This window comes from Netta rufina, assembly GCF_964035555.1.
Source record: "Netta rufina genome assembly, chromosome: 2".
Lineage (NCBI taxonomy): Eukaryota > Metazoa > Chordata > Aves > Anseriformes > Anatidae > Netta > Netta rufina.
Window position 1 is genome coordinate 65,246,273 of NC_140124.1, and position 13,297 is coordinate 65,259,569.

General features: G+C 42.7%; 1 protein-coding gene across 1 annotated transcript; it reads left to right on the forward strand.

Moving 5' to 3' along the window:
• Window positions 1-7,084: 7,084 nt before the first annotated feature.
• EIF1B (eukaryotic translation initiation factor 1B) lies at window positions 7,085-11,792 on the forward strand. The gene is made up of 4 exons (XM_084282625.1): window positions 7,085-7,211; window positions 8,934-9,097; window positions 9,766-9,867; window positions 10,464-11,792. Exons 1-4 carry the CDS (start codon window positions 7,181-7,183, stop codon window positions 10,506-10,508), a joined length of 342 nt encoding a protein of 113 aa, XP_084138751.1. The 5' UTR covers window positions 7,085-7,180; the 3' UTR covers window positions 10,509-11,792.
• Window positions 11,793-13,297: the final 1,505 nt, after the last annotated feature.

Genomic DNA, 13,297 nt, shown 5'->3' on the forward strand with positions numbered 1-13,297 from the left:
CAGCCTTCAGCATAGCACTTAGATATGCATGACTGACAAATGTGGCTGGCTATAGTAGGTAGACCCATGTAGCAGGAGCAAGGAAGAGTACAGTTCAAGAAATAAAGGATGGAAGTAATTTGGCCTGTCTTGAGGGATCCAGCACTGTATTCCAGCATTTGGTCATTATTTTCAGATTATCAACATTAGGCCAGAACAGGCATACTTCTGGTACTGGAGTAGAGCTGAATTTATGTATAAAGTAGTTGCATTGATGGAATACAGGATAAGTGCTGCTATCTGCTATTTGCACATTCCATGCACAATTGCTTTGTCAGGCAACTTAAACTGATGTTTGAACACTGCATACTTCAAGCAATAATTGTCTGGGTTTCCAGGCTGTAGCAAAAGGACAGTCAGCACAGGGTCTGCTATGGCCTGGTAAGGCAGAACACAGGACCATGTCCAGGGGATCTGCCTACATGAGCAATCCCTGGTTAAATTAACAGACCTTTTGGCTTTGTAAAGGCTCCTAAGGAATAAAAAAATCAGTATTAGGGTGCTGCACATGAAAGTGTGTATATATATATGTGTGTGTACATATATACACAAACAAACAAAAACCCGAGTGTTGTTCATTCCACTTATTACAGAGATGATTGAAGGGAGCTTAAGGTAAGGGCATCCTTATGTGTACACATGCCATGACAGATATCATTCAGAATCGTACTTAAAGCAAGGCTTTAGCCCTTACCACTTGGTTTACTTCTTTCCTGACACATAGCTCTTGTGCTATTTCAGGCTCAAATTTACAACACAACAATTCTCTGGAAGAACGATATTTCTCCCAACTGTCTGGGTTACTTGTTACTCCTGAAGGGCAGCTGAAGTACTTCTGGGGGTACTCAGTAAAGGTGGGGTTTTGAATTACCATGGCATTGTGTGCAAAAGTGTACTTGATGGCTCCATTGTGTCGTATTTTTCACCTGCATGCCAGTGAGCCCCTGGATTTCATCCTTGCAGCTGATCCAGTCATAAATAACCTTCAGTGATTCACATACCATTTGACAGATGAACTGCAATACTGTCAAAGGAAAGCTCTAATTGCTATTAATAACCACGTCTTGCAACCATTACACTTAAATAGCTTGAAGCCATGATCAGGATAATTAGAAAAGATGTTCTTCTTTTTCTGCAGAATAGTTACCAAGTTCTATATTAGTCATGGAATAGCAAGAGTATTGGTCCAAGACCATTGCTTAAGCACTGATATCAAATAGATATTAGTGAACGGGATTAACTCCAGTCTTGTATCTAGAAAAATTAGCTGCAATCTGAAGTTTAACCCTAAGCAACAATGCCTCCACAGCCAGATGCAGCTGGAAGCCTTCACTACCAAGATTTTCACAGCCACAGCAGTGGCTGCTCAAGGCCATGGAGAGGACTCAGTGAAGGCAAGGGACCTCAGGACAGCTGCCAAGGGGGCAAAAGCAGGACAAGCAGCACATCTCCAGCAGGATGCCACCTGTCTCTACCCACAGTGACCAAAACCTGGTGCAAGGTGGTGGCAAAGACAATGTTTGTGTCAGATCTAAGTGATGGATATGACATAGAGACCTGCAGCTCCCTCTGAGGAAGGCAGCTGAGAGAGAGCTCTTTGCATTGGCACAACCTTGCAGAGACCGCACACCAAAGCACATGGATGCTAAGGCTGGCTGCCAAGGGAACAATAAGAATGCCTGACATGGCCCTTGTTTTAATTGTCACCCACTGCATGCCAAGATGCAATCAGGATTTGTTTCCGTTCCCTCTGTAGCTGTCAAGGTTTGCACTTAAGAACTGGTCTGATTTTGTCAGGACAACGAAGTCACACCTTCTTGGCTTATAAAGCAGCTTTTTTGTTTCCCAGACACCAAATCTCTCATTTGTAAACTGTACAATAAATCTCACAGATGCACCATGAGCCCATGGGCCTGGGTTAACCCTACTAAGAACTACAAGTACAAAACTATTTAAAATGTATAAAGGTTCAAAGTACAAGGACTTCTGCAGTGAGCAAAGAACTCACCTAAGCCTGCACACTCAGGCTTTCGTTTTGTGTCTGAAGATCCACTGTCCTCTCATCCATAGCCTGTCCCAGCCTCCGTCCTCTTTGGTTGTCCCAGCAGAACTGCTGCAGTATTATGCAAGTGAAGTGGAGTTGACGTTCTAAACTTTGAGTTTGTTTTTATAACCCCAATCAGTTTGCTGATCTATTTCATCATGATGCCTTACAGAGATGGTGGTAGTTGTCCAGACAAGGTAAAGAAACTATGGGCTGGAAGAAAAAGGGAAAAAAGGAAAAAAAGGAAGAGCAAAACAGGATGCCTGCTTTGCTGCTGGGAAAAAGTTTCATCATGTTATATATGAAGTGGTAATTCATGTCGAGAAGATGGTTGATATTAATAAAGAAGGGGGAGATTTGGGAGCGTGGCCAGAGTTGCTTGACAACTTAACATTGCTTTTACATACTAAACCCGAGTATGCCTATATATACGTACAATCAGGAAAGGTAACAAACAATCCTTTAAGTTACATGACTTAACAGTCTCCAATTTCCATTCCAATTCTTGATTACAAAAAACAGTCTCCATTTTCCAATCCTTTTGAACAATATGTCTTGCTTTAAGTTGTCAAGCAACTCAGTCTTCAGGCCTTATGTATCCCGTTCTTCCCGGATCGAAGAAAAGCATATCCATCTCCTTTTCAAGGCCAATAGGGCCTAGGACAAAAGGCACGTCCAGGTCACCAGGGGGCAGAACAGCAAAGGCCTTCGATGGCTGTAGCAGCAGAGGGGCCCATGGCATAGCAGTCGGATCAGTAAAGGAGCCCGCAGTTCCCTCACTGTCTGGTAAACCACACGTTTCTGACTGTGATCCCACAGGGCTCTTTAAGGCCTCAGAGATTGCTCGCCAGGTGCCGAGCAATCCCACTGCAACCTTGTCGTTTTCAGTTGCAGAGTCCCACACCTTGACCTCAATTTGGTCCCATATTTCAGGATCATAAACTGTCTGGTTGTTAATAAGGAGAATAAGGTGTAAGGTTACCAGGACAGTCTTAGTTTCTAAGGACGTATGATACTCCATAATGCGCAACTGCTTACCAGCGAGGGGCAGTTGTGTGCACAGGTCCGCTTCTCTCAGCTCGAGCTTCTTCCCAGCTCCAGTACACCTATTTCCAGCGACTTTCTGTACAAGCTTTTCTGAGCAGTTTGCTGAGTTTGGCCGAACCTATCTTCATGAGGCAATCAAAGTGCCTGTTCCCGTCCTGGTCTCCATCCTGCTAGCCTGTTCCTCTTCACTCCTTTTTTCCTGCTTCTTTATTGTTGACACAACTTCATCATGTTGCCTTTTTTTTTTTTTAATCTTGAGGGCAGGCTCCCCTCTTATACCCTTTACCCCACAGCAGTCCTTTTCAAAAACAACTTTTCATTGGTCAAACAACTTTGCATATAACAACAGCAAACACCCAAAAACTTCCATGCCTTAAGGCCTGGAGAACAAGAAACCCAAGACTGCATGGAGTCTCCTGAATCACCCTTCTTTGTTCCCTCTAAACTCTTTTACATTCCTGATGGCCTCATCGTTAAGAGTCTGATGTTCTCATCAACCACAGGTCTTTCCGACCCCCATGGACATGCTCCCAAATCTCCCCCTTCTTTCTTAATATCAACCATCTTCTCGACACGAATTACCACTCCATATATAACAGGTGTCTTGAGCTTGGTCAATCTGCCCAGAAGGTCTCTCTGTGACTAGTTTGGCATCCTCAATCCACATACACTGTTCAAATTTGTAGCACACCTCTGTGACTGAAGCAGGCACCACAAGCCTTGTAATTAGCATCTCCCCATCCTCCCATTGCTGTCCCCATAATGCCCTTTGCAGCCACCTGGGTAAGACTTAGACAACCCTTCTCTGCAAGCCATATTGCAGTGAAAGGCTTCACTGATGGCAGCACAAGGTAGGTAGAGGGTTTGATCCCTGACAAATCATCCTGCTTCCCCCAGGGGAAAGAGGAAAACCTCCCTACAAAATGCAGGGAGGGAGGGAGAGATGGAGGGAGGGAGGAAGGGAGAAATATCCTGGCAGACATGCCAATGGAACTAGGTTATTGTACATCTGCAAAGCCATTAATCACCTCCTGAAGACTGGCAAGCTTTGTAATGCAAGCAATTTTTTTCAAGGCAGAGGTTTAAATGCAAGCTTTTACCACTGCAGTCCCAACAAGGGAAGAAGCACGTGAGGAGACACTGGTGCTTTGTGTGGTGCTGACTGTCTCCCCCAACACACCCCTGGCATTGAACATATCACAGAATCACAGAATCACAGAATTTCTAGGTTGGAAGAGACCTCACGATCATCAAGTCCAACCTCTGACCTAACGCTAACAGTCCCCAATAAACCATATCCCTAAGCTCTACATCTAAACGTCTTTTAAAGACTTCCAGGGATGGTGACTCCACCACTTCCCTGGGCAGCCTGTTCCAATGTCTAACAACCCTTTTGGTAAAGAAGTTTTTCCTAAGATCTAACCTAAAACTCCCCTGGCGCAACTTAAGCCCATTCCCCCTCATCCTGTCACCAGGCACGTGGGAGAACAGACCAACCCCCACCTCTCTACAGCCTCCTTTAAGGTACCTGTAGAGAGCAATAAGGTCGCCCCTGAGCCTCCTTTTCTCCAGGCTAAACAAGCCCAGCTCCCTCAGCCGCTCCTCGTAGGACTTGTTCTCCAGGCCCCTCACCAGCTTTGTCGCCCTTCTCTGGACCCACTCAAGCACCTCGATGTCCTTCTTACAGCGAGGGGCCCAAAACTGAACACAGTACTCGAGGTGCGGCCTCACCAGAGCCGAGTACAGGGGGACGATCACCTCCCTAGCCCTGCTGGTCACACTGTTTCTTATGCAAGCCAGGATGCTGTTGACTTTCTTGGCCACCTGAGCATACTGCTGGCTCATATTCAGCCGACTATCAGCCATCACTCCCAGGTCCTTCTCTGCCTGGCAGCTCTCCGACCACTCATCTCCCAGCCTGTAGCTCTGCTTGGGGTTATTGCATCCCAGGTGCAGGACCCGGCACTTGGCCTTGTTGAACTTCATGCAGTTGACCTCAGCCCATCGGTGCAGCCTATCCAGATCCTCCTGCAGAGCCTTCCTACCCTCAAGCAGATCAACACACGCACCTAGCTTGGTGTCATCTGCAAACTTACTGAGGGTGCACTCAATGCCCTCGTCCAGATCATCGATGAAAATATTAAAGAGGACCGGCCCCAGCACCGAGCCCTGGGGAACGCCACTAGTGACCAGCCTCCAACTGGACTTGACTCCATTTACCACGACTCTTTGGGCCCGGCTATCCAGCCAGTTTTTAACCCAACGAAGCGTGCGGCACTCCAAGCCAAGAGCAGCCAGTTTCTTGAGGAGAATGCTGTGGGAGACGGTGTCAAAAGCCTTGCTGAAGTCAAGGTAGACCACATCCACAGCCTTTCCCTCATCCACTAAGCGCGTCACTTTGTCATAGAAGGAGATCAGGTTCGTCAAGCAGGATCTGCCTTTCATAAATCCATGCTGACTGGGCCTGATCGCCTGCTTGCCCTGCAAGTGCTGTGTGATGACTCTCAAGAGGATCTGCTCCATGAGCTTCCCTGGCACTGAGGTCAAACTGACAGGCCTGTAGTTTCCCAGGTCTGCCCTCCGGCCCTTCTTGTAGATGGGTGTCACGTTTGCTAGCCGCCAGTCAACTGGGACCTCCCCCGATAGCCAGGACTGCTGATAAATGATGGATAGTGGCTTGGCCAGCTCCTCTGCCAGTTCTCTCAGTACCCTTGGGTGGATCCCATCCGGCCCCATCGACTTGTGCACATCCAAGTGCCGTACCAGGTCACCAACCAGTTCTTCGTGGATAGTGAGGGCCACATCCTGCTCCCCATCCCCTTCCACCAGGGTACTGGGTATCCAGAGAACAACCGGTATTGCTGCTAAAGACTGAGGCAAAGAAGGCATTAAGCACCTCCGCCTTTTCCTCATCTCTTGTAACTAAGTTTCCCCCCGCATCCAGTAAAGGATGGAGATTCTCCTTAGTCCTCCTTTTTGTGTTGACATATTTATAAAAATGTTTTTTGTTATCTTTAACAGCAGTAGCCAGATTGAGCTCCAGATGAGCTTTGGCCTTTCTAATTTTGTCCCTGCACAGCCTCACAACAGCCTTATAGTCCTCCTGAGTGTCCCACCCTCTTTTCCAAAGATCGTAAACCCTCTTTTTTCTCCTATGCTCAAGCCACAACTCTCTGTTCAGCCAGGCTGGTCTTCTTCCCCGCCAGCTCGTCTTTGGGCACGTGGGGACAGACCGTTCCTGCGCCATTAAGATTTCCCTCTTGAAGAGCACCCAGCCTTCCTGGACTCCTCTGCCCTTCAGAACCGCCTCCCAAGGGACTCTACCAACCAGTGTCCTGAGCAGCTCAAAGTCAGCCCTCCAGAAGTCCAATACAGCAGTTTCACTGGTCCCCTTCCTGGCCTTGCCAAGAATAGAGAACTCCACCATTTCGTGGTCACTGTGCCCAAGACAGCTCCCGACAATCACATCCTCCACCAGTCCACATCTTTTTGTCCAGGAAGATATACCTGAAGAAGAGGTTTTATTCCCAAATTGTCTGAATGGGGAGTGGTAAGGTGAAAGAAAAAACACCCCGATTCGAGGACAGCTTGGAAGGTCAGCCCAGCTTGGAAACACAGAAACAGCAGCACCCAAACCAGAGGCAACCCGACAGCAAAGGGAACCCCATGGGGGCACCCCAAAAGTTAGCCTCAATAATGAGAAGCTTCTGTGACCAGGGGCTTATACTGTGGGGAAGTGAGTGTCCAGGCAAGTTATCTCCAGGTGCCCGTGGTCTCAGGAGGAGACGCGGCGGCTGCTGCCCCTTGACCATGCTGTGGGGCGGTGTGCTATGGGCAGGCGGCTCTCACCACTCCTCTCCTCCTAGCTCTCGCATTTAGTCCTCCACCCCCTTCGCCTCCCTCACAGATGCGTTACCCCTCCCTTTCCTCTCGCTGCTCCTCCCCTCCTCGCTCCTCACCTCCGGCGGCGCTGCGGAGCTGGAGCCGTGACGGGAACGGAGTCAGCCGCGGCCTTTTCCACGCTGCGCCAGCCTCCCGCCGCAGAATCGCATGTCCTCTATCCAGAACCTCCAGTCCTTCGGTAAGGGGAGCCTACGCCGCCCCGCTCCTGTCCCCCGGCCCGTCGCTTGCCTTGGTGTGTGGGAGCACCCCGAGCAGGACTCGCTGATGGCTGCAGCCCCCAAGGTCTTAACGTCTAGGTGGGCAGAGGGAGGCCGGGTATGGTGTCAGGGAAGGGGATTTTCTGCTTACTGCCTCCGCTCCAATTAAAAAAGCGCCTTGCTTTACTGCAAGACTGCCTTTTCTTTGCTAATGCCCCAAAACCTGATATGCCCTACCTATGATACTATTTGCACAGATTGAGCTGTATGGGTGGTAGGTTATTTCTCTTGTATTAGTATGGAAGTTTACCTTACTGGGCTGTGGTTCTCCAACTTCCTCATCTATAGACAACAAAAGCAAGCAAAAAAATACTTTGTAAGATAATGTTGTCAAGCTTTTAGTGTTTTAACTCTGTCTTTGTGCACATAGGAGACATATTAGGAGGTTATGTAAATCATCATTTGGGAGTTTAGCCCACAGGATTTCTTTTAAGTTATCCAGTGTAAACACCTACAGTGTTGGCTCATCTCCAACCTAAGCTTAGACTCTGCCAAGCCACCTTTGTGTCAAGGCTCCCTTTTTCTTCTACCTTTTCTTTGAAATATTAATTCCGTTCCTTTTTTTGCTGAAGTTGTATTCTTTTGGTATGTTTGTTTTAAGTGGATGGCAAAACTTGATTGGTGTTTTTAGATTTGTGTTTTGGATGGAAGTTCAGGAAGTCATAACTTGCACAAATGTTGAACCTATGTTTCCTGTAATGAGGCTCTTCAATATGGTTCTGACTAGTATCCAAAAGTTATTTGGTATGTTAATACCAAGTTAAACAAAACAAAAATCCAACAACTTAAAGCAGTTCTTTCTTCAAGGTTTATTTGGAGGACCTACAGATTAGGAAACTTCTAGGTAGAATAGCGTCAGTATTAAATAAGCTTTTGCGGAGAACAAGAAGCATAACCTGGAAACCTTTCTTTTTCAATGCCTTCGAGTTTTAAATGTTAGGTATATTTAAGCTTGGAAGCATTTGAGAACAGACCTTTCTGTAGTTGAAGTATAAGTGAACTGTGTTACACTTATGGCCTAAAACTACTGACTGACTGAACAGTGCTGGTTTAGAAACAGCTGTAGTCATCTATTAATGTCTGTTGCTGTGTTTTGTTTAGGTTATGAGTTTAAGCTGGTAGTGCGGTAGCTGTCAAGAGTGTAAGATTCCTGAACTTGATTCCTGAACTGAGTGTGTTTGCAAGAGCTCTTTTATTTTTCTAAACCAATTATCTGATAAAAGATATGACCTCTCCCTGCAAACTGTATTTTACTTAAAAGTATATGGCTGTCTAAAACATTATGTGCACTTAACGTTCTTTAAAAACCATTTTTCAGGTGTAGAGCTTCATGATTCATGGCTTACAAGAAATAGTGCAGTCAATCAATACTGTAGCTGGCAATTGTCCATATTCAGGAAGGTATTAAAGAAGTTAGATGCATGAGAGCACTGTGGTGAGTTAGTAGGCTAGGTAAGGGATAATACAGATGTAGAAGAAAGTAGAATGTATTTTAAAATGGGAGAAAATGGCAAAGTTACCCCCTAAAGACCAACCTTTGGGAGGTGAGGAACTTGAACTTGTCTGATAGTTTTTGAGCTCGAGTTTATCTTGCATGGGAATTAAAAAAAAAAAAAAAAAAAAAAAACTTTTTCTTTTTGCAGACCCCTTTGCTGATGCAACAAAGGGTGACGACTTACTCCCAGCAGGGACTGAGGATTACATTCATATAAGGATCCAACAGCGAAACGGAAGAAAGACACTGACAACTGTTCAGGGAATTGCAGATGACTATGACAAGAAGAAACTTGTGAAAGCCTTCAAAAAGGTGAAGTTCTTGATTTGATTTTAAGAATAAAGGTTCTATATAAGGGAGAATGATAGTTATTAATGCTAAATAACAGAACAGTTGTTTTATCTCATTCTTGCCAGTGCACATAATCACTTTCTCTGTCTTTCTCAAAACTCCTCTTGGTGTCCAGTGACATTGCTTCATGCTAAAACGCTAAAGATTTCTATCCTATAAAGAATTAAGTAAAAAATATTCTGGGCGTTGATGTGAGGTATAAGATCAGTTCAAAGTAGAACTATTTTTGCATTCCTGCTTCTTTCATTGTTGGGTTACTGCTGAAGTAGAGATCATTCTTGTAGTAGTATGAAAATATTTTAAAGTAATGCAGAGTTGAAAGACTGTATCTTAAGCCTTTGTTTTTCATTCTTGTAATGAGCATTGGCTAGTTCCTCCTTCATGGTGGCTAATCCCATCTTTACTTGAATTTACCATCAGCAGCTGGGTTAGTCTCTGTAAGCATTACCAAACATACTCCATTTACTCTCAAAACTAGTGTAGACCAGATCATGCCTTTGCCTTGCTTGACATCAGTATTTAGCAAGCAGCTTCTTTGACAAGATTCAGAAAAAGAAAAGCAGAAAAGACTTTCTAAGCAAAATCATAACGTACATTCAGTGTCTTAAAACATGAATGTCTCTTTCTAGAAATTTGCTTGTAATGGTACTGTGATTGAACATCCTGAATATGGTGAAGTTATCCAGCTTCAAGGTGACCAGAGGAAGAACATTTGCCAATTCCTTTTGGAGGTGAGAGAGTAAAGATAATCATTTTGCAATATTCTGAACCTGTGTGGAAGCAATGGTGTAACAGCTGACAAAAGATGTTAATTAAGCAGATGTCCACTCTTCCTTTATGCTTGCAGCCAAAAAGTAAATTGACACTTGAATCACTTATTGGAGGTTTACTCTCATCCTACAAGAATCAAAGTGCCTTAGAGTGCATTTACCGCACTACAACATACAACTTGTTTTCTCGAAGTACAATTCAGGTTCTTTATTAGTAAAATGAAGTGTTTGCAAACAGTAATTTTGAGACTGAAACTACTACAGAGGAAAGAGGCAATCACCACTTGCTTACTGGTGTAAACCATGGTGGAGAGTTTCTAAACTGCCAAAGAGTAATTGCTAGGACTACAGAACAAATGCAGTATCTAAGAAAATTTTATTTTTTGAATAGTAAATTCTTCTGTGTGACCCAGAAATGTTTTGGAAACAGAACGCTGCTTTCTTGAGGATATACTGTATTTCAATTTCTTTGATCAAAGTACAAGATTGTGGTAATTTGATATCACAACACTATAAACATGTAAGCTTTACTGAAATATGTTGCTTTTTTCCTTTAGATTGGCATTGTCAAGGAAGAACAACTGAAAGTTCATGGTTTCTAAAATACCTGTACTCCTGTGAAGAATCCTGCAATATTTGGTCTTACCTAGCGTGGCTTTTCTGTGAAAAATGAATCTTTGCAGTGAATGGACTTCCCTGTTACCTGAATGTTTAAAATCTGGTTCAGATTTGTATGACTGTGTGAAATGTGTGGTATGTAGACTAGAAACACATAAGAAAACTTCAGTAAGGTGGTAATGAAGACAATTGTGAACTTCAGCACATTTCCAATGGAAATGTTTTAGTGATGATTGTTCAGTTTTACTCTTCATCTGACTTACCTGCGTGGGTTGTCTTAAAATAGTATGTATTGCTTAAAAAATATAAGTTTATTCATATATTTTCTGGAATATCTTGAAATGCTTGAGCTTAAGGTTTAAACTAGTATAGTAGCCTTGCTACAGAATGTCTAAAACTGATTTGTGGCAAGTACATCTCACTGCTTATTGAATAAATTGGCAAATCTATGTGATGAAGTATAAGCTAATTAGTAGACTAGCTTGATGCGATCATATGCTGTAGCGGTAGGACTAGAGCTTTAAGTCTCTTGTGTAGGCATATCTAGGTAGCAGTGTAGTAAGACATTGTTTGCTGAGTAACTGAGTCTTCTTTCCAAAACTTACTACAGTGACTGTGTAGTAGTAGTGTTAAGTATAATAGGACTAACATAAGCTGAAATACTTACAGCTGCTGTTACTGAGAGCATGTTAAACATCTAGGTCTTAGATGCTACTGCCAAAAGATTTGAAGGAAGTACATAGAATTTTATATCTCTTCTGCTAGTGAGTGAAGGAGAAGAATCTTGAATTGGCTTCTGCAATGACTGAGCATTTAATGTTGGCAAGTACAATACTTTAATTAGCTGGTAGTGTTAGTTGCAGAAGTAAAGGAGGGAACAGGCTCTACACTAAAGTTTTTTCCAAGTTTGAAAAGCCTTACTGTGATTAATGGTTAACATGGAGATTTATTGCTGTGGGGTTTGGGTGTTATTACAGAAAGATGATTTGGGCTAATTTTCTAGCAAGTAATTAATTTGGTGTTATTTGAAGTTATAATACTTTTTAAACCAAGCTCCTCATCTAATTTTAGTTAGCTGTCAGTGTTTGGTATTCTGCTTGCAAGATAAGACTCGTAACAGAATGAAATGATTTTACCTGGTCAAACATGAGGCTCCTTTCTTCATTGTGAGGTAGACATGGAACTTTTCTCTGAAACAGCTGAAACAACACTGAGCTGGCAAACCGTAATAGTGGGGAGTTCTTTTTTTTTTTTTTTTTTTTTTTTTTTTTAATTAAAAAAAAAAAGCCTTGTAGTGTCATGTATTCCTTGTAAAGGAAGAAAGATTTCTTTACTACTGAAACTTATTAGCAGCTTATTCAGGAAAAATGTGACTACCTAAGTAGTCAGGAAATGTGCAAAACATTAGTTTTTACTGCCTGTATCCATACTCTTTCAAGTTCAGAGACTTGCCTTTCTAGACAAATGCTAAATTTTAACTCATTTTAATTCATTTAGATTAATTTAGATATGAAATTTTATGTCGCTAACAACAATTAGGGAACCATTATAGAGCATTCATATGACAACTTTGTACTCTTGTCTAGGTAATTATACTTGTAAGAATTCAGTGTCCAGTCACTCCACAATCTTTTCCTGGTGTTACAGTTTGTACTGTTCCAGAAGTGGGGTGTTTGAGAAAACAGTAAACTCTTAAGGTATAATGTACTCAGGATGAGGAAGGAAAGCAAAACAAAATGTCAGCACACACAACTGAAATCCAAAGAATAAGTCTTATGCTAGTCTAACACATTAGTAGAATAAAGTCATTTTACCACAGGTTTGCCTAGTCCTGATTCATGAGTATTAAAATGATTAATCCTTTGGGGATACATAGCACTTAATGATCTCCATTTTATAAAATACCAGAAAGACACTTAAAGCTTGTTCTCCTGCCCAATAGGAAAAAAAAAAAAAAAAAAAAGCAGTAGTCTGCTATTTCAGTGTTACTACATGAATACTTCTACTGGGTTTTTGAGCTGGAGATTAACGAATTATTAACGAATCTCACATGTTACCAAGTCAGTCTTCATTTCAGATGATGTTCCATTAACTTTTACTGCTGAAGCTTGAGTCATTTCTCTGTACTCATTCTACTTGAAATAAGAAAAAAAAAAACAAACTTCATTTGAAAGTCCTTTCTGATAGGAGGAATCTTGAGTTGATAGGGAGCTTGATTTTTGTGCTGTAGTAGTAGGGTTTTGTGTTTTGACTTTGAAGGTCAAAATTGAGAGAACAAGCACTACATTTTGAGTTTAAATAGATGGGATTTGTGGCAGTGAACAAAACCTCATCTTTTAGAGGGGGAAAGAGAAACTTGTATGTTTTTAAAATAAGAATAGTGTCTTGAGATTGGGCTCAAGGTTAGCTATAAATCTCTGCATTTTACAGAGAAAAAGCCTCTACAGTTTCATATTCTATTGTGTAATACTAAAAATTCTTTCTCAGAGCTCAGCCTATTTGAAATACAGGCTGATGTTTCAAGAATGCTGAAAAACATGGGACTTCAGAAAAGAATTAATGCAATACGTGTTTCCACGGTGAAGGCGGTTTTCAAACTTTTCACATATTTCAAAATAAGTTAGAAAATAGTGTGTCACCCATAATATTTGAGACAGGAAAAGGGAGCTAGTAATGTGGTAAGGATTGAGAGTGTGCAAGCTTGGATGACAGAGTGGTTGTTTCTTTTTGTTGGCATATGTACTCCAAATCTCCAGCACTGCCTGAGTGATAT